The sequence below is a fragment of the Branchiostoma belcheri genome, unplaced genomic scaffold (genome assembly GCF_001625305.1).
Source record: "Branchiostoma belcheri isolate BF01 breed outbred unplaced genomic scaffold, Haploidv18h27 scaffold12, whole genome shotgun sequence".
Lineage (NCBI taxonomy): Eukaryota > Metazoa > Chordata > Leptocardii > Amphioxiformes > Branchiostomatidae > Branchiostoma > Branchiostoma belcheri.
Window position 1 is genome coordinate 2,283,993 of NW_017802602.1, and position 19,339 is coordinate 2,303,331.

At 43.0% G+C, this 19,339-nt stretch overlaps 4 protein-coding genes and 1 long non-coding RNA gene across 5 annotated transcripts in view; 3 read left to right on the plus strand and 2 right to left on the minus strand.

The window, feature by feature from the left end:
* LOC109462658 (cadherin EGF LAG seven-pass G-type receptor 2-like) overlaps positions 1-4,934 on the plus strand; it is a 10,261-nt gene extending 5,327 nt beyond the window's left edge. The window contains exons 7-17 of the mRNA XM_019759218.1: positions 236-333; positions 622-779; positions 1,172-1,314; positions 1,789-1,997; positions 2,368-2,483; positions 2,892-3,004; positions 3,536-3,719; positions 4,021-4,085; positions 4,239-4,273; positions 4,448-4,523; positions 4,795-4,934. Of these exons, the coding sequence (XP_019614777.1) occupies positions 236-333; positions 622-779; positions 1,172-1,314; positions 1,789-1,997; positions 2,368-2,483; positions 2,892-3,004; positions 3,536-3,719; positions 4,021-4,085; positions 4,239-4,273; positions 4,448-4,523; positions 4,795-4,934 (1,337 nt within the window). The remainder of the gene's footprint in view (positions 1-235; positions 334-621; positions 780-1,171; positions 1,315-1,788; positions 1,998-2,367; positions 2,484-2,891; positions 3,005-3,535; positions 3,720-4,020; positions 4,086-4,238; positions 4,274-4,447; positions 4,524-4,794) is intronic.
* Positions 4,935-5,448: 514 nt separating this feature from the next.
* LOC109462891 lies at positions 5,449-7,283 on the plus strand. The gene is made up of 3 exons (XR_002139784.1): positions 5,449-5,471; positions 5,653-5,728; positions 6,087-7,283. It is a non-coding gene; the product is annotated as an uncharacterized LOC109462891 (long non-coding RNA).
* A 24-nt stretch (positions 7,284-7,307) lies between these two features.
* On the minus strand, positions 7,308-8,817 carry LOC109462660. Its single transcript, XM_019759219.1, has 2 exons — positions 8,085-8,817; positions 7,308-7,503 (listed from the first exon to the last, which is right to left on the minus strand). Exons 1-2 carry the CDS (start codon positions 8,549-8,551, stop codon positions 7,308-7,310), a joined length of 663 nt encoding a protein of 220 aa, XP_019614778.1. The 5' UTR covers positions 8,552-8,817.
* Positions 8,818-10,743: 1,926 nt separating this feature from the next.
* Positions 10,744-16,243, plus strand: LOC109462797. The gene is made up of 6 exons (XM_019759408.1): positions 10,744-10,866; positions 13,097-13,217; positions 13,631-13,798; positions 14,350-14,369; positions 14,434-15,205; positions 15,626-16,243. The coding sequence occupies exons 1-6, from the start codon at positions 10,744-10,746 to the stop codon at positions 16,219-16,221; spliced, it is 1,800 nt and encodes a 599-aa protein (XP_019614967.1). The 3' UTR covers positions 16,222-16,243.
* Positions 16,244-16,345: 102 nt separating this feature from the next.
* Positions 16,346-19,339, minus strand: part of LOC109462859 (protein ecdysoneless homolog) — a 9,428-nt gene continuing 6,434 nt past the window's right edge. The window contains 4 exon segments of the mRNA XM_019759497.1: positions 16,346-17,861; positions 18,218-18,345; positions 18,763-18,852; positions 19,013-19,166. Of these exon segments, the coding sequence (XP_019615056.1) occupies positions 17,613-17,861; positions 18,218-18,345; positions 18,763-18,852; positions 19,013-19,166 (621 nt within the window). The 3' untranslated portion in view covers positions 16,346-17,612.

Sequence of the window (19,339 nt, forward strand, 5' to 3'; positions counted from 1 at the left end):
GATTCGTCCAATCGTAGATGTTTCATATACTAGAATTTACTTCTCCCCGAAGGGACCAAAAGTTTTGTTTTTTGGCTTCCCTTCCTCATCATACGATGAAATACACAGTGTATTTGAATCTAGTGCTTTTTAGTCGATGCAAAGAAACAAATGGAACAAATATTCAAGACTCTGATAGCTTTAACTGCAATTGATAACTAAAAGGCACAGTTTTAATTTTGACGATTATTTCTAGCTCCTGTAACGTTTGAGATCTCCACTGCTACGGAACACAACGGAGCCCAGGCGACCACCCTGTTCCAGATCTCCAACACCAGCTCGGGAGCCATCACGGTAAGCAGTCTCGAAACGGTCTAGCTAAAATTAATTCAATGAACAGTTCAGCTACTCTTCCACCGGTCATGGCTATATATATAGTATTTTCAGGAACATTTTACCGGAAAAATTCCCCAAGCTCTTTGAACAGACTGCGACGCTTTTCAGTAATGTACAAGCCGGGTGAGCATCAACAGCCAAGATGCTTAACTCACGACTTCTGCGTCTAGAGGCGGGATCACTGCTCACTGAACTGTGCACATTACACAAAAACGTCAAGTAAATCCCCCGCCAATTTCTCGGCAGGTTCTCTTCCCGCCTGACCGTGAAACAGACGACGCTATTCAGTTTGTGGTGATCGCCCGCAGTGCCGGTCCGCCAGCTGTGTCAGCCGAGGCAACCATCTTCGTGGACGTCACGGACGTGAATGACAACGCTCCTGTCTTCGTCAACAGCTTTTACAGGTAGCATAACGTGGGGTCGTGTGGCGTACCGGCAGTGCTTGACTCGGAATCTAGAGGTCCCAGGTTCGAGTCCTGACATGCCGCCGATCTTGTGCCCTTGGGAAAGGCGCTTAACACGACTTTCACCACTTATAAGTGCAAATGAGTATTGTCTGTCCTGTATTTGTTTCTATGAGTGGGGTACTCAAGCCACTCAAGGCATTTCAATCTATCGCAGCAGTAAATGGTCAGAACGTAATCATGCAGCTTTTATCATTCTTTCTGTTGTTTGTATCTATACATGAGCTTTGGTAACATTTTTGTGATGTCATTTATCATAAGAACTATACAGTCATGTATCCATTGGCTGCGTTAAAACTGAAGATGAAAACTACAGTACTTTATTTCCCTAGCGGGGAGTGCGGCACAACGAGTGACTTCGGCCAGGCCATCGTGACGATCTCGGCTACAGACGCGGACGAGGGGACCAGCGGGACCGTGACGTACGGAGAGTCCGCAGAGTACCCTGAACTGTTCGAGCTGGACACCTCAACAGGTAAAATGATAAAACACAAAAAACAACATTTTTGACACAAACAAGAAAGCCAAATGGCAGCAATTGGACAACATTCATTTCCTACTAGACTCGACCAGAATTTCTACTTCACTTCGGTTCATCTGGCTGGTCATTGTCCAGACATTGGCAAAACAAGAAACCCATAACTTCTTTCTGCTTGATTTAATAACCTCTTTGATAACCGTTTCACCAGTTTCATCATATGCCTAGTCACCGACCAGAGAAGCTACACCACAGACCACTGGCAAAACGACAAACCAGGCAACTTCCGGCTGTTCATAAACCATACTTAATAGAAATCCTATTCATTTAGTCAGTTAAGATTTGCTCTAACTGAACGTGGAACTAAGATATTGGGTCTTTGTCTTTTACCTTGCTTACGTTTTGGTGTCAATCTGACACCTTCCTCAGAGCTTCTGACTGGACTTCTGCTTTCTCTCAATGTTACACTAGGCAACATCCGGCTGGTGATCGACCAGACGTTGTCCACCGGCACGGCCTATCTCATGACAATGACAGGAACAGACGGCGGTTCTCCTGCCCTGTCCTCTCAGACCCAGGTCCGGATAGACGCCTACACCCCCTCCACAACCCTGGTGGACATCGAGCTCGCCATGACCGAGGACGAGTTCTGGACCAAGAAGGACGCTTTCTTAGCTGAGGTAGGCTGGTTTACTAATATCTCTCTCCGTCTCCCCATTCTCTCTCTCGTTGTATCTGTCATGTGTGTACGTGTGAGTTTGTGTGTATAGATATATACTATTAGATAATATGATATATACTATTAGACAGAGAGAGGGAGGGAGAGAAAGAGCGACAGAGAGAGAGAGAGGGAGAGAGAAATAGCTAGTTCAAACAGCAAGCATTGAGTACCTCACCCCAACGACAGAAACAGATACACATTAATGAGGCCAGGTTGTCTCTCAATAATATTACTCGCTTTACGCCAAAGCCAACATATTCAGACTGTATTGGCAGGTTGACTGGGATAAAAATTGATTGATTGACAAATTTTGTATTTTCCTCCGCCAGGTGACGACCATCCTGCGGACCCAGTACGCCACCGCTCGGGCCGGGCTTGCTTACATCACCCGGAAGGACGTGTCTGTTATTACTACCACCAGGAGGAGGCTGCTCACCACGCAAGGGTAGGTGTTCACTTCGTTTTCACTCTAGCAGACCCCTAGCGAGTGACCATTCTTCAGAAATTGCCTGCTTAGCATAAGTGGTGTAAATGCATGGCATTGTAAGTACCCAAGACCGCCATTTCATTGATCTTTAATCCAACAAACGGACTGCTAAAAGAGTTGGGAAACGATACAGAATGTCAACAGATAGCCATACAAAGAGCTTCGACTCTTTTCTCTCATCTTTTCTACGAGTAGTCTAACACAGAAGATTTCAACCATTTTTGTTTGCACGCGCAATCTTGTTCATTTTCTAGATCTGTTCTTCTTAAACGTATCTCTTCGGCACTTATCCACCCCACTAAGCTGCTTACTCATTGTGTGAAACATTATTGTCATTTGAAATAATCATCGTTTTCCCACCCCCAGTGAGGTGGTTGCCCGTGTGTACGGCGTGAGGAACGACAACGCGGACACCGCCGCCGGCATCAACAACGTCAAGGAGTTCTTCACAGACGCCGAGATGCTCAGCACCATACAAGGTCAGTAAGTGTAGCAGTGGAACTGTATATAGACACGGCTAGGGACCGTGCTACCTTCCTGGAGCTACCGTACGGATAAGGGGCCAGCTTCTGGCCTAAGTAACTAAGGCAGGTAGCAGTAGCTAGCAGCAGGGAAAATGACATTGTTTATATTTATTTATTTGCCTCATATGCCTCACAGGCTCGTGGCCAATATACGTGAAGAAATACGCCAAATACTCGTACCTAAAACACATACACAAAACTGCCTACAACGTACGTGTATATCCTACCTAATAAAGTATAAAGTAATGGCATAAATGCAGAGAAGCAGCAAGCAGTTAGGATAAGTAAGTAAGTGAGTTGATAATAATGTCGTCAGAACTCAAACAGTTATCAAAATTGCTGGGTTATAAATGTTAAAAAAAACACACTACCGAATGTAAATCGTTTCGCAACCCTGAATTTTATTGGGAAGAAAAGTGATGGGTAGACAATGGAAAGACTCAAAACCTAACCGCACAACCCTTTGCGTTTTGCCCCCCTCCCCAGGTTCCGGGCTGACCATCTCCGACTCCATCACGGTTCAGGATTACGATGACGGCACCACCACCACCACCTGGATCCAGTACCCGGCATCCATCGCGCTGGTCGTGCTCAGCTGCGTCTTCTTCGTGCTGCTGGTGGCGCTCGCCGTCGCCCTGGTGCTCTGGTGCAGGAGAAAGAGGAACAAGGGGTGTGTTGTGTTTGTTTGTTTGTTTGTTTGTGTGTGTGTGCGCGTGTGTATGTGTATGTGTGTCATTCGCTGTCTGTCTCCCCCTGGCAATGTTTCTGTCTCATTTTCCTTGCCCTTTGTGTCTCTCCTTGTCGTTTTGTCTGTCTCTGTTTCTCTGTATCTGTTTGCTCCTGATCTCGTATCTCTCTATCTTGTCTCCACATCTCTCTCTCTCTCTCTCTGTGCTGTTTTACGGTTACGACATTGACCAATACATATAGTTTCTCAAGTTTGAGTAATGAAGGTGTGTTTCTCTCTGCAGGAAAATCTCCAAGAAAGACAGCGTAAAGGAGAAGCCTGAGAAACAGCAGAGGTGGTCTTCACCACGTAAGTACTTTACCTTTTAATGATTTATTTTTAATTTCGAAGTATTCAGTATACCTTTCAAAGACCAATGTGACACTGTCTATCTTCTAGATGTTGTTGGTTTTGCAATGTCAGTGTTTTCTAATGCCGTGTTTCTCAATTTTGCTTCTGTAGTGATCACAGCAGTCCCGGCTAACAATGCTACAAAGGTACGTACTATGACGGTCATTTGATTTATTTTTCAGGACAGATTATTTCATTCTGTATTGCTGTAGTAATACGATACGAATAACCACTAGGTCCCAACTATATCCACGTTAAAAAAATGCGTAAATGTTTCGCTAAAGAAAAGGATACTTCAGTTGTAATATGTTGTTTTCCAGCAGCCGCCGCCGAAGAGGAAGGCTGATGTCGTGTATATCGACAGGACAGAGTTTGACGGGGAAGCTGTAGACGAGAGTACGTACTGTGTTCTCACTATCTTAATGATGGCAACACGATGAAAAATATCCCACAGATACCTTTTATATCATCTATCAATTGTATTTGATCTCAGCTCACCGTCTGTAGGCCTCTTTATTTATTACCTATACTTTCACAGTCGATAGGCTCAACAAGCTTCTTTGAAACACTAGTAAACTGTGTGCTGAGCCACATTGTAGCTGTGTTGCTGGTCAACAACTACAATAAAGACACAGATACAGGTACAAACATTCGTTGTCTCTTCCAGAGACAGGCAGAGAGTACTACTACAACACGAAGACGGGCCAGCGGAAGTGGAAGGACGGCGGGCTGGGGAACTCCACGGCGGTGGTCCTGGCAGCAGGCAGGTTCAAAGCGCCACGCAGTACGAGCAGTAAGTATGCGTAAAACTCCAAAAAGCAGTTACTCAAGCAACTGGATATGATTTTGGTAACGGTCAGACGTTTCAGCTAGTATCCACTACCTTTCGTCAGTGACTGTGAGACCAGAGGAGAAATGCACTGTCACAGACACTGACGAAAGCTAGTGGATGCTAGTTGAAATGTCTGACCGTTTCCAAAATCATATCCAGTTGCTTGAGTAACTGCTTTTTGGCGTATCTTATTACCTGGATGTCTAACCTTCATCGGCGTATGCTTAAAACTACTTTGGAGGCGTCTTAACACTGTACAACAATGTACAAATAAGGGATGTTGCCTTCAAGTATGTAAATACTAAAACTGTCAGTCTTTTCCCCTTGTCTGCCTTTGTCTATTCTATGTCTGTCTGTCTGTCTGTCTGTCTCTTTCTCTCTCTTTGATCCATATGGGTGAAAAATACATGTAGCTGACTGTTAGTACTAGTATATATAATACGTTATTTACGTTATGTATTAACATATCTTTCTATTCTCTAATTTCAGACAAGCCGGTCAACTCAACCAAGGTAAGCAATTTAAGCTGGTTGGTCTCACTTCTCAGGTTTGCTTTGCTGAATTCCCCTTCATTCCACAGTAAAAATAGTCACTGTGTTAATTTTGTTATCGTGTATAGGTTGTACGTCTGATTCATCAATTTAAGTGTTCTTAGCGATATTAGTCTTAGAGAAATGTCATGTTCCGTTCCAGTCGAACCGTGGTGACGGCGATGTGGAAACCATCGCGCTGGATGGAGCCACGTTTGATGGGCAGGCGAGAGACCCAGGTATGGTAGCGTCTTCTCTTCTTCTTTTAGACGTCATCAAATTTTATGTTAAACCTGGGCCGCGATAACGTTTGATACGGGTGTTCCAGCCTTTGTCATAACTAGTGGTATCGCATGGGTTTGTAATGGTTATCACACGGGCTTCCAAATGTGCCGTGATTGGATGATTCGAGCGCGTTTTCGCTTGCACTTTGAATTTCGAAAATTCAAATACCGGATTCGGATGTTGCATGGAAAGTTCGGGTGTTACGAAATACACCGTGTAGTATTCTATATGTACTGGGAAAATGATTTTACGAATAGATGATGAGGATAGAACGCATGGGTCTGTAACTGTTGCTTTTGCATTATTTTACAGACACCGGCAGAGGCTACTACTTCAACTCTCGCACAGGCGAACGGAAGTGGAAGGACTCACTGGATGGTCTGTGACGACTTCTCAACAATGGACTCCACTAAAGACGGCCTATATTTTTTTAAACAGACTGTATGTGGTGGGACTGTTGGTATCTACTGTTATTTAGGTGTCTAGACTATAAGTCCGTTTTTTTACCTCTATTTAATTTGTTCTACTTCTTGTATCTGCGTTTACAAGGTCTTGTTCCGAAATGTCTTTTTATGTATCCAGGGAACCTGAAAAAAAAGGAGTGTGATACTGATGATATAGATAAGAATAGATTAATGGGATAAGAACACAATTGATACCAAGATGGTCATTTTATCTTCAAGTTTAGCAGCTAGCCAAGTCATGACCTCGGCAGTAACTTTATGGCCACCAGATACGACTCAAGAAGAGCACATGAATTTCTTATCTTTAGTTAAGTTTGATAAAGTATACGATTTCTATCTTTGAACTTGGACCGTAAAAATAAGATTGAGACAAATACATGACGAGCGTCGCATTCGACGTGATAATCAATTTATTGTGTACAAAAAAGAGTTTTCATGGTTGATCAGGAACCTTTCTCTATCATGTCACTTCAGGGTTGCGTTTAACAGTACTTTTCAAACGGCACCAATATGGGCTTAACGGTCACTTATTGTGGAAAATAAAGGAGTTTGTATTATGACCGTATTTGGTATAAGTTTTAACGTTGGTGTTATTACTTGCTTACTTACCTGCTCAATGCTATCAGTGACATCGACACGCGTTTATTATGTTGTCTATGACAGATCTATATTTTCTTTGAGACAACAAAGGCTTTATATTTAATGTGTTTTTATGCAGAAATGTACAATCCAGCTCTGGCGTGCACTTTTAATGAATTGTGCAAATTGTGATTTCACATAAACCACTCATAGAAATGCAAGGCATTGTGGATTTGATGGTTGTACACACTGAGTTTACTATATTGTCTGTCTAATTTCGTTATCAACTGTTACAAAGATGTACGAAGATGTTACATTGTCGCTGTCTATGTGAAAAATACATGTTTTTTAAAGAAATAAAATCTTTTTTCTTAAGTGGTTGGGTGTGATATTAAAAATAAGTGCATAATATCATAAAGCCACAGAAATATAATATCATGGATAGAGGTGCAAACATCTAGTTTGTTTTGCAATATAATACTTTACGATTCTAGCCCTGGGTGCCCTGGTCATGAGTTAGTTGTGAAACACTCTCCACCCATCTCTCTGTGCGACTTTCTCTCAAATTCTGCTGTGCGTCCATTTCACCAGGTCCCTTCTTCTCTTGCGCTCTTGTCAACTTCTTGTTTTTCTTGTTGAGACTCTTCATGAGCGAATCCTCCTCAGAAGACGATGTCGTGCCTGACCTAGGTATGTAATATTGTTGAATGAGGTTACCGATTGACGTTACACTTTGCAAAGTTACTTCAATGACGTTTACTGTATTATCATTATTATGAGAGCAGATCTTTATAATCTGATACAACCTATGTTCCCCTTCTTCATACATCTAAGCTGTACAGATAAATTTATATCTCTAATGAGCTTAGACAAACATTCTATATTGAAACATACGTTACATACCTGTTCTTACCTTTTCACCATTTAGATTACTATACTACTAAGAAACGAAAAGAAACCGAATGTACTTAATTGTAACTACTTGACGATGTATATATGTAACGTTATCTATATTCCATCCTTTTGTTGTGACCTGTACTTAACCCAGCGGGTATGTGTGTACAATAAAAGTCTTCATTCATTCATTATATGGCAAATGTAAATGACACAAGTTTTCTTTGACAGTAGTTAAAAGTGAATGTAAAAACTTAATAATGTTAGTAATGTTTGTATTCTATAATGTATGTAAGAGGACTCCAGGAAAAGTAGCGGTAAATTGTCACTAATTGGAGGTTCCTTAAACAAACAAATAAACAAACAAACAAACCGAGGTGTCCCTCCGATTTGAAACACTTCGTCTTCCTCTGCCAGATGAAACAACGGTTTGAACAGGCTCATGACGTCATCGTCGCCCTTCTCTGACCCCTGACCCGCCATCCACCAATCGTGGGGCTTGAAGCGGCGCCGTCTGAACATGCGCACTAGGACGAGGTAGAGGAGCATCACCATGGCAACGGTGACGAGAAACGTCAGAGATGACGCGTAGATGACGTTTATCATACAGTCGTTTGGCGAAGAGTTTCGCGCGTTATTTTGGATGGGTTCAGAGGCGTTGATGAAATTGGGTCTCATAGGAATAACAGGTGGTCTGAAAGCTTTAGTCTTAGAAGATGTCCTTTCCCGGTTCCTTAAATTGTCTTTAAGGACTTCAGGGGATAGTGGCGACTTTTTGTGCACAGCCGGTATGACATCAAGTCCAAGTTGATAGTCTTGTACCTTGTCCCTGTGTTTCATGTTGGAAGATTTTGACAGCAATCTATCCAAAAGAAAGTTTCGCTGTCTTGGTCCCGCAGCATGTGTGTTGCTAGGATGTGAAGATGGTCTTGTAGGCGCTTGGTATTTCCCAGTGCGACCAGTTACACCATGTTTGCTGTAGTCTCCGTACTCTTGTTGGTCGTCTTTTTCGGTGCTGTAGAATGGTGATGTTTCTGAAGGATAGTCCACATAGTCTGGCCACGTCTCTGTTCCTTCCCAGTATCTTTCAGGGATAAAACCAGTTGTAGGCAGAACTATAGGAATAGATGAAGCCAAGTAACATGTTTTGTTAAGTGGAAATAGAACTGAACACAGACAGTACAGTGATAACGCTGAATCACTTATCATTGCTCCTGTTTCAAAAGACAGTCTAACAAACTGGCTTCTACAGTACCTGTTGTAACTGGTCTTTCGAATACTAGTATAGGCTGGTATTATTTTGTAGACTAGCTTAGTGAAAACGTTGTAATGTATACGTATATACTACGTGTTGACTCAAAACAAATGTTTGTAACGGAAGAAAAGATGTCGACTTTGTATATGGTTCTAAAGTTCATCATTTAGCGGGGCAGTACAATAGGTCTGCGATAGACTGATACATTTGGTAAAGAATTGTTGACATCAAAACAAACACAAGTGACGTTAGCACTTCTCTAAAAAAAAGCAACGTAAAAGTCAGCAAAAACTTATCTCTGTGTCTTTGCCACTTGATCACTAGACGTATACGTACTTACCTAAAACTGCAAGCGTGCATAGTAGAGACACCGCCAGAGAAACAGGCATTTCTTGTTGTCCTGTTGTCCCTCAGCGTGCATTCTCAGCGTGCCGCCATTACCGTTACTGTCATCACAAGGGCACGTTCGATAGAACATCGTTCTGTGTTCTTGTTCGAATGTTCTGTGACGTATAATCTCGTTCCCAGCGCATTTTACATCTCATATATACCGAAAGGGTGCAGTTACTGAAATATTAAATCAAAGCCCTTTCGGAAAGGCACAGTTGAAGGAATTAAGAGAAGAAAGCCATTATGATTAAGATTCCCAAAGAAATTTCGCATTCAGAGCAAACTACTTTTTGTGAGTAACAAAGAGATATTGCACGTGACGCAAGGCCTAGGGGTCAACTAAGGTGAATCAACGTTAGCAGTTGCATCACAATCACGTCAATCATACAGTACATTACGGTGGCTAGACTAGTGCCTAGAGTAGAAATTGGCCAAATAGAGTGATAAAATGCCAGGGGAGTTAGTCCGCTGAAGACTTGTGGTGCGGCAAACTGTACTCTCTAGCCGGAACAACTCCTCTAGCATGTTATCTCTCTATTTGGCCAATTCTTACTCTAGGCACTAGGCTAGCCACTGTAGACTAGTCTGCCGAAGCCTGGTAGAGGCTATACAGTGGCCAATATTATCACCAAACACAGTACAGGTTAGTTGAACGTCATGTTGAAATTAAAACGCTGCCTCCTCAACTGTGTATCCACAAACAGTGACGGACGTCCCGGGGTCGTGTAAGGTCACCGAATGACGTCAAACTGTTATTGTTCTATTGTTCCAAACGGCGGCGACGCCCGGGTCGGTTGTCACCTGTTGAAAATAACGTTAAATCTTACCGGCGGGAACAAAGGAGGTTGTTGTATATCATTTCTCTGACTGTTAGAACCCTTGACAGAGCTTTCCGTGAATAGTTTCATCAGGTTGGTAAGTCACTGAGTAAAGAGACTCTTTCTACACAACCAAGTCTTTTATTCAGCCTTCGACGTTTTAACAGTGACCGTCTGTCACCTTCCTCAGGGCAACAACTGACCACAGTTTTTGTATATATTCAACTCCTGTACGTTTGGGACCGCATTGTAGATACAGTTCCCTGTAACCACGCATATGTGTAGATATGTAAACATTGTACGTTTGGGAATGCATCCATAGCAGTGACACCTGTGCTGCAGTGCAATGTGAACCAGTCAGAATTACCCTGAGGAAAGTGACAGACGGTAACCGAAACATCGGCTGAAGACTTGGTTAAGCCAAAAAGTAGTTACTCGAGCAACTGGATATGACTTTGGAAACGGTCAGAGGTTTCAGCTAGTATCCACTAGCTTTCGTCAGTGACTGAGAAGGCTTGGTTGTGCAGAAAGAGTCTCTTTACTCCTTGTCAGAGCTAGAAGGGCCCACTATGACTAGTGCAGAGATACGCGGGACGCTGTACGGCAAGGTGCGACGCTACCTGGCGACGACAAAGAAACAGGTGCGCTTCAACGTCAACCTGCTGGTGGATCATGAGGAGGATCTGATCAAGGTGAGATATGGGTAGCCTGGGTGCCATCCTCCGTAGTTTTCGCCCGCTCTCTAACGTCGCTGGTAGTACGGTGGTAGCCACCGACATTAGGGAGCGGGCGAAAACTACGGAGGATGGCAACCAGGATAAGATACATGCATGGGTAGGCAGGTGAGGAGATCTCACCTGACGATGTCTTATTAGTGTCGGCATTTCGATGCAGCAAAGGTTTTTATAACAGTATACGTATGGGGCCTACAACGTTGCTAAGCGTGTAAACTGTAAAGACATGCTCTCCAAGTAGAGGTTTGGGTTTTAGGGTTATTTTTAGGCTTTTCGTTGGGGGTTTCTTTTTGCACTGGATTTTTTTCAGCCAAAAATAAACCCAAAACCCTCACCTCTGCTTGGAGAGTAGTAAAGACACACATGTAAGAAACCAACGTCCATTTCAAAACCCAAAGTCGATTCGATACTTTTACAAGACCTTAGTTTTCAAATGACATACCAACAATAGTGACACTAGTTACAACAAACCAATGCTGCTACCGACTTGGTATTCAAACTGATCAAAATAGCGGGCATGTCAAGTTCGTTCGTTGCTATATATACCGTGACTAAAAGAAGACAGCTTTAAAAAGAACTGCTCAACTAAATGACGTGTCCCTATACGTATCAATACCTATGTGGCGATATACATAAAAGTGTCTTCCCAATTGTATCCTCCTTTATACTGCCACAGTTCAGTTGCCTGGTTATATATACATGTCGTGAGGACATTTCATAAAACACAAAGTAGTCGTCATCAAACACACACGAGATGAAAAATGTATTGTCCGCTCAGACATATCACAGACAATAACTGGTCGATTCACACGGCATATTACACTGCACGAAACGTAAGGTTTACCAATGGTAGTCATATCATAATAGTATTCGCCCGCTCTATAATGTCGCTAGCTACCACATGTTCAGTTGTAAGCTAGCGGGCGAATACTACTGGGGATGGCATCCAGGCTATAATAGTAGTACAGCCATAGAATTATAAATGGTCTTGATCAAGTGTGATGTTGATGACTGTAAATTGTGTTGTAAATTTCCAGACTTGACAATTATGGTAGTAATAAAATGAAATTAGTGGACTTGAATTTTATTTATTGTCATTGTAAAGTCCAGTACTGTTTGCAAAGTAAAAATTACTCGCACTTAACGGGTATTTTACTACCATTGGCAAATTTAACTTCTCGTTCAGTGTTACTAATAATGACCATCAGATTGTAGGCAAACAGGTTGACATACATTCCATTCCATTTCACAACCAATGTTAAAAGTGTCCAATGCAATTTTGGGGCTGGACCCTACCAGTAACCGTTTATTCCGCCACAATTTTCTTCATTTTTACTCCATGAATATCGACATGCATTGGGATAGCGTTGTTTCAACTTAGTATGTATATAAATGACTAGAATATTGACTTTGAAAAATCTGTTTTTCAAGCTCTAAAAACTGCGTTGGGCACCTTAAATGGCATTTCCTTCCTAATGGTTTTCCTTAATCCAATGTAACATAATCTCATTCGAGTTGTCAAGAGCAGGAACCAAACTATTACGCGGTGGGGGGTGGAGGGTTTGTAGTAAAAAAAGATTAATCTGCAATCCTATCCGTGGTGTATTCATGTTAAACTGAGTTATCTATATTGTGTATAGCGTAGTTTGTATACCAAAAGCTCCCTTGGAGGGCAGATAGTGACTGGATGTAATTAGGGCTTTGTGTAATCGCGTTGACCTTTTCAGTCCGGAGTAATAATATATACCCCTGGGGTGCCTCATGTGATTAGGATGAAGAGAAGTTGATAACCATATTAGCCTGGCTAACGCCATGTAACGTTACATTACAAGGCAACCAGCGATGGCAGACTTCAAGAAAGTACACAGACATACAGACAGACACAGACACACGGGCACACATACATGCAAACACGTACACACACATCACGACATAGATGTAACCTCTTGGAAACGTTTCATATTTGTGGAAAGGTGGTTTTGTCTGTTCGGTGGTTCCATCCCCATGTAAAAAAAAGGACTTGAAGTAGCGCGTTGTAGAGGGTTTTCTGTAAATGACCTCGAGTAACCCCGGATGGAACCGTTCGGTTCGAATTATGTCACATCGAACAAGATTCTCGGGTTCGGGGATTCGATCTCCATAGTAGCAGAGTGTGACCATCGTGTGCGCCCTCTCTGTCCTCCCATAGGAACTGCAGCTGTGGATGATTCAGCAGTGCGATCCTAACGACTTCCGGCCGGCGGAGTCCGAGGTGTGGTTAGAACGGTACGACGGGCAACATCAGCACCCTACGGAACAGATGGGAGAAGGTGAAGCATATACAATCACTTGGTGTGTGTGTGCGTGTGTGTGTGTGTGTGTGTGTGTGTGTGTGCGTGTGTGCATGCATACGTGTACATGCATACATTTGTCGGGGAAAGGCTATGTGTGGATGGTGTTCAGCACCAAGGACAGACATGTTTGTGCGTTTGTGGTTGTGTGTGTGGATAGTGTTCAGCACCAAGGACAGGCATGTTTGAATATGTGTGGATAGTGTTCAGTACCGAGGACAGGCATGTTTGTGTGTGGATGGTGTTCAGCACCAAGGGCAGGTATGTTTGTGTGGTTGTGTGTGTGTGCATACATTTGTCGGGGAAAGGCTAAAAACACATAAACTTTTATGATCTATGTTAAACCTTTTGTGCAATGCATACACCGTACTCAATATCCTGATGTCTTTCAGGAGAGTTCTGGGACTTCGTCTACTCGGATAGATGGGACGACTACAGTTCACTTAGAATTTGCGAGGGGGCGCTTCTCCAGCGACTGATGGAGGTGTTCTACGGCCTCAAGCGCCAGGGAAAACTGCACGAATTTGAGACGGAAATCGTGGAAGCCAAAACAAAGGCAGGTTGCTATAATACGAAGACCCACAACGACACTTCCATACACCTCTTCCACAGCCCTTCTACACCGCGCTGTCGCAGCGCGCTGTGGAAGAGGTGTATGGAAGTGTCGTTGTGGGCCTTCGTACTATAAGAGCAATTCGCGCTGGCCATCACTTGGTAATTATGTTTATCTTTGCAGAAGGAAACATATTGTTTTTGCTCAGTTGATGTTATGCCATATACCTGGGTCGCAATAATGTTTGTTTGATACGGGTGTTCCGGCCCGTGTGATAACTAGCGTTACAGCTCGGGGTTCTATTTGGTTATCACACGGGCTTCAAAATGTTCCATACATAGAGTAATTCGAACGCGTTTCGCTTGAGCCGCATGTGCCGTAATCGAAAATTCGAATACCGGATTCTGATGTTGGCATTGATGTTGTTGCACTTTTTTGTTTCGGCTAGGGCGACCAAATTTTGGCTCATTTAGCATGGAAAGGCGTATTTTCTCGAATAGGTATGACATAAATAAAATACCGTCGGGCGATCCGATCCGCGGTCGAACTGGGATCGAGGGTTATATCAAAGAATTGTTGTATTTCATTGTCATGGGTTTCATGCTGTTTTTTTAAGTGTCTGGTTTTACTTGCATTCTGTAGGGCCATACAAAACACGACATGCGGCTGGCCTTTATCTACTACGGGCTGTCTTCACAGACCCCAAAAGATGAGCAACCAACAACAATTTCTCCCAAGACGTCCCCACACCTAGCCATGTTCAGAAGCGACCCTGTGCTGGTGGAACGTTCGGTGGAAAACCTGGTGTCCTTCCTCTCGAAAAGATCCATGTCGTGGCCTTCGGACTTAGCCACAGCCGCGACCACCGCATCTAGCAACCTACAGAACCAGTCTCGGTCACTGACTCTGGTCACAGGCGATAGTACCGTTAATACAAGACTAAGAAAGTCGCCGCTTGACTCCTCAACATGTGAGATTTTTAACGAATCCGGAAGACAAACTGCCGACAGCTACGCCTCGACTCAACTCGGAGACTCCGCCAACTACTCATACACGTCATCCCCTACTCCCGACGTCTTCAGTTTCGGTACATCGTCTACTACTAACGTTAATACATCCTCGTCGGAGAAAGAGTTGGAGTTTTGTACGCGAAGCTCGAAGGGGAAGTTTGTCTGCTTTGATGTAGAGGCTCTCGCTAAGCCGGAATCTGGTACAGACTTCGTCCCGCCAAGGGCAGTTTCGCCCCACCCTTCCAAGAGCGGCTCTAAAAGCGGACAGTCTGACAAGGAACCCTCCTGCTACCCGAGGCTTCCGCCAACCTTCGGGACGCCGAGAAAGGACAGGCCGTCTTCCCTTACCGCGCTGCAGAGTTCAGACGACAAGGATAAAGTTGTAGAGAAATCGCCCCCAAAAGGTAAGGACGAACAGGTGTAAGTCACAAAGGACACATGTACGAAAAATCTTCCAGCCTCTACCAGGCTTCGGGAGGCGGCTGAAAGAGTAGAAATCGGCCAAATAGAGAGATAACATGCCAGGGGAGTTGGTCTGCTGGAGAGAACAGTTTGCCTCTCCCGAACATTGTTACAACATAGTCATATTTCGTTTTGAATAGCATTTATCTTATTCTATTTGTATTGACATAAACGGAAGTACAAAGTTGTAACCGTGTTAAACTTTAGGTCTGGCAATTTATAAAGGAAAATTGTTGCTTTGCAAGGGTACTAGTCACAAGAAGCAAAGCCATAATTAGCTCTCTCCATATTTGTACAATTACACGTCAAAGCCACATGTTCACATAGATCCACAACTCTTAACCATGTTGTCTGTTTTACAGCAAAGGTTCTGGACATAGTAACCCGCTTAAAGGAAGCCCAGCGCCTTAAGAAAACCCGACGCCAGGCCGTGTCCGCCGAAGACAGCGAATCCAGTGTGCAGATTGCGACCCCAGAAGACGACCTAGCCGCACCTAGGTCCATCCTCCGCCAAAATGACAACACCAACTATTTCTCTGAGAACTCAAACTCCCAAGTGTCCGACTCAACCGGGGACAAGACGCCTCCTTTCTACGCTCTCAACCGTACCTACAGTTTCGACAAGCTCATAGAACGAAGAAAACTCGGTACAACAGAAGAGGAGGAAGAATCTGTTCTAGACGAAGACGAGCGGAAACTACCTGATCTAAGCGTCCTTCTGGGTCACTATGCCCTCAGCAGACGGCGACACTTCGCTACAGACACCAAGACGGCTGCGAGCGCGCGCCAAGACTTCTTCCCAAGAGTTAAGGAGGAAGATTTCGTGGAGGGTTGCCTGAAGGCACTGGAAGAGTTTGTGGTACGGAAGGAGCAGGCGGTGGTGCATGTCGGGAGGACTGTGGTCAGAGTTATCACGACAGTTACTATCAACAAAGTGCCGCTCCTCAAACGGTCCTAGCAAAGATCAAGAAAACTAGATCACTCTTTAAAAAAAATAAAGAAAAAAATCTTAGTCTAGGACTGCATTCCTTCTTTGCCATTAAGACACTCTGATATAAATTTCACATGAAGCAAAGTTGCAAATAGCTGTCAATGACTGCCAACACTTTAATTATGACATAAGCTGCAACACATTGCCATTGGGAGAGCATGTACACATTCAAGACAGCTATGGCATTAAACACAGACTTGAGTACATATATTTTGCTCCTGCTGAAAAATAAATTTTCCTAGACCTCTATTTATCAAAACACTTTCTATCCAAAGATATACATTATTTGACATAAACTATGCACAGTTTTTTTAGAATTCACAATTTGGACATACATGTAACGTTACCTTCTTTCCTATAGCCAGATTTCTTTGCAGCAAAAATGCAGAACACTTTGATAACAGGCAATGTCCTTATTCGCCTAGAATTATTGCTTAGCTAGGAGAAAACAGTTGTGCAGTTATATACATCATTGTTCCAGAGTAATAAGTAAAAATTTCCCCATCAGAAAATATACTTGTGGGAACAGCTGCCATATTAGTCTTAATCTGCCAAAAACGGGCAATCGCTGAAATAATTCATGATAAGGTAGTCCCTCTAGCTATATGCTTTCAATCTTCAAATAGGCAGATTGCAAGCCTTAACTTCTACCACAAAGAACACATTAGGGCACATGCAGTAGGGGTATTGTACAACCTCTGCAGAGCTTTGTGACTTCTTTGTACAGTCAAATATTCTGTGTTAGCTTTTGGTCTCATACCGTCCGCTTATCCATTGTTTTAGCACAAATTTCAATCTTTGCCCTCTCCAAGATGTATAAAGGGGCAAAAGCATGATAATAGTAAGTACATGTGTGCTATCTTGAGAAGTTTACACTCTTTGTGTGTTCTTCAGTTTTGACTTATCACTGAGCAGCCCTCTGGCAACTCATGGCTCTATATCGTTTATTTTTTTTTGCATCCTCTGGAGGTTTAACCTCCCATGGTATGGAGGATGTTACTAGCAGATTAACCAGAGCCAGAAAATCTGCCAAAATCACAGCACAGAAGCCTTGGGCTTTCAATCAGTCCAGCTCATGGATTCTATGAATGATGCCAAGGATGTTACTGTGAGAACAAGCTTGGCCAAGAAACTCATGGAAGATATGCTGCCTTTGCAAAAACTTTGCAGTGTCTGAGTTTTTACAGAGGACTTGCACAATTCACAGCTTTCCATCAGTTCAACTCATCTGCATCTTCTGGAGCCAAAGATGTTACTTGTGGCACAAGATAGATTCAGTACATTTGAGCAAACTATACTGTCTGCAAAATTTGCAGTCTCTGAAAGCTATAGCAGAAGGAATTCATGATTTTGCCTCATCAGTCCAGTTCATCCGCATCCTCAGGCGGTTTAACCCCCATGGACCCGAGGATGTTTGTGGCAGGTCCGGCCAGACCCTGCTGGGAGCTGTACGACTCCAGAAGGTTCTTCACCAAGTTCAAGTCAACATTCACAGGCGTGACATCATCATCATCATCATCATCATCATCGTCACCTGCCTGGTCTCCATGATGTTTACTGCTGTTGGTGCTGTCCATGGGGAGGTCTTTTGGAGGAGTGGGTTTTGCCTGCAGAAAATGGAAAATTTAATGATTTCTGTTACAGCCACAGGAAAGCTAGTAAGATGCCTGATGTTTATTCCTTTTTGCTTTCTGATATGGAAATGTATGATAACGATGTGTACCAACAAAAGATAGAAATCATAAAACAAAAGTAGCTGGAACCCTTTAATCGTTGAGTGTTTACTACTTTTTTTACAAGTAACCAATGAGTATCATGTTTGATGATGAATACAAATATTATGTAACATGTATTCTCATTGGGACAAATTTGTGACAAAACTCAAAATCAATGCTTGGTGATTGTTATAAAACAGAAAACAAACAAACTACACCCAAATGTAATCCCTAACAAACACAGTTACCTGTTTAGGTTCCTTTTCGAAGCTCTTCCCGACGTGAGTTGTGGCCAGCTCTTGGTCCATCTGGTCCATGTAGTCTGTCATGGCAGCGTCCTCTGTACCGGCTGCACCGATCTCATACTCCCCTTCATCTGAGTAAGAAAACAAGCTTAATATGAATATATACAAAACATTTATTTTCAACACCATTGCAAACATAGCAGCCAGAATGGCTGACTTGTGTTGTGGCATGACAACCATTCAGTAAGATACATATTCACATGTAAAATACATCATGGCCTACAATTCCTGTCTTGGCTGATGGATTCAAATGAGTACTAGCCTCTACTAGGCTCCAGAAGCAGCTGGAAAGGGTAGAAATTGGCCAAAAAATAGACATTGTAACATGTGGGGGGGGGGGCACTGAATCATAGTAAATGAGTACAGTTTTGAGTGATCTTCATCTTCCATTTTTACATGTACTTGTTGAGATTTCTACAAGCCTTACAGTTTCTTCATAGATTGTTCAATACAGATGTAGATAATATAAAAATTCAATGTCCCACTACCTTCCGACTCCTCGGAGCTGTCAGACTCAGACTCCATCAGACCATCATCATCATCATCATCATCCTCATCTATCCTCCCATTGGTCAAGCCTGGAAATAAAGCAATTTACATTTCTCAGTATTGATAGAGGAAGGTAATTACTAGGTAGGGATATAGGACCAGTCTAGTACATCACAGAAGTCTTTCTTCCCCATTTTTTTTTTTAATTTGAATCTATTATTGGCTTACAATGGCTTTCTGGTGACTTACCGAGTATTCTCTCCATGGCTTGACTGAAGGAGTCCACATCAAAGTCCACAGGCTGGTCTTCATCCATTCTGAAAACAACCAACGGTTCAATAAGTGGCATTTTTCTATTGCTTAATCCTTGTTTGACAAGACCTGAAAGAAGCTGATATTACCCCTAAGGACAGTTATACCGGCTATACAGATACAGATACAGAAGAAACTGTCATCATGAAAGTTCATCTGTGTTGGTTAGTTACATGACGTTTAGAGTTAGAACTTTGATCCAAACACAAAATACTTTTGATTCCACACTGAACCATGACGGGGCCACATCGTCTACCAGATACC

Excerpts from the sequence above, each read along its gene's own strand:
- LOC109462660 (XM_019759219.1), bottom strand. The coding sequence starts at position 8,551 with ATGAAACACAGGGACAAGGTACAAGACTATCAACTTGGACTTGATGTC. Across the intron at positions 7,504-8,084 it reads CAAATCGGAGGGACACCTCG|GTCAGGCACGACATCGTCTT; the intron begins GTTTGTTTGTTT and ends TTACATACCTAG.
- LOC109462797 (XM_019759408.1), top strand. The coding sequence starts at position 10,744 with ATGACTAGTGCAGAGATACGCGGGACGCTGTACGGCAAGGTGCGACGC. Across the intron at positions 13,218-13,630 it reads TACGGAACAGATGGGAGAAG|GAGAGTTCTGGGACTTCGTC; the intron begins GTGAAGCATATA and ends GATGTCTTTCAG. Across the intron at positions 13,799-14,349 it reads GGAAGCCAAAACAAAGGCAG|GGTTATATCAAAGAATTGTT; the intron begins GTTGCTATAATA and ends ACTGGGATCGAG.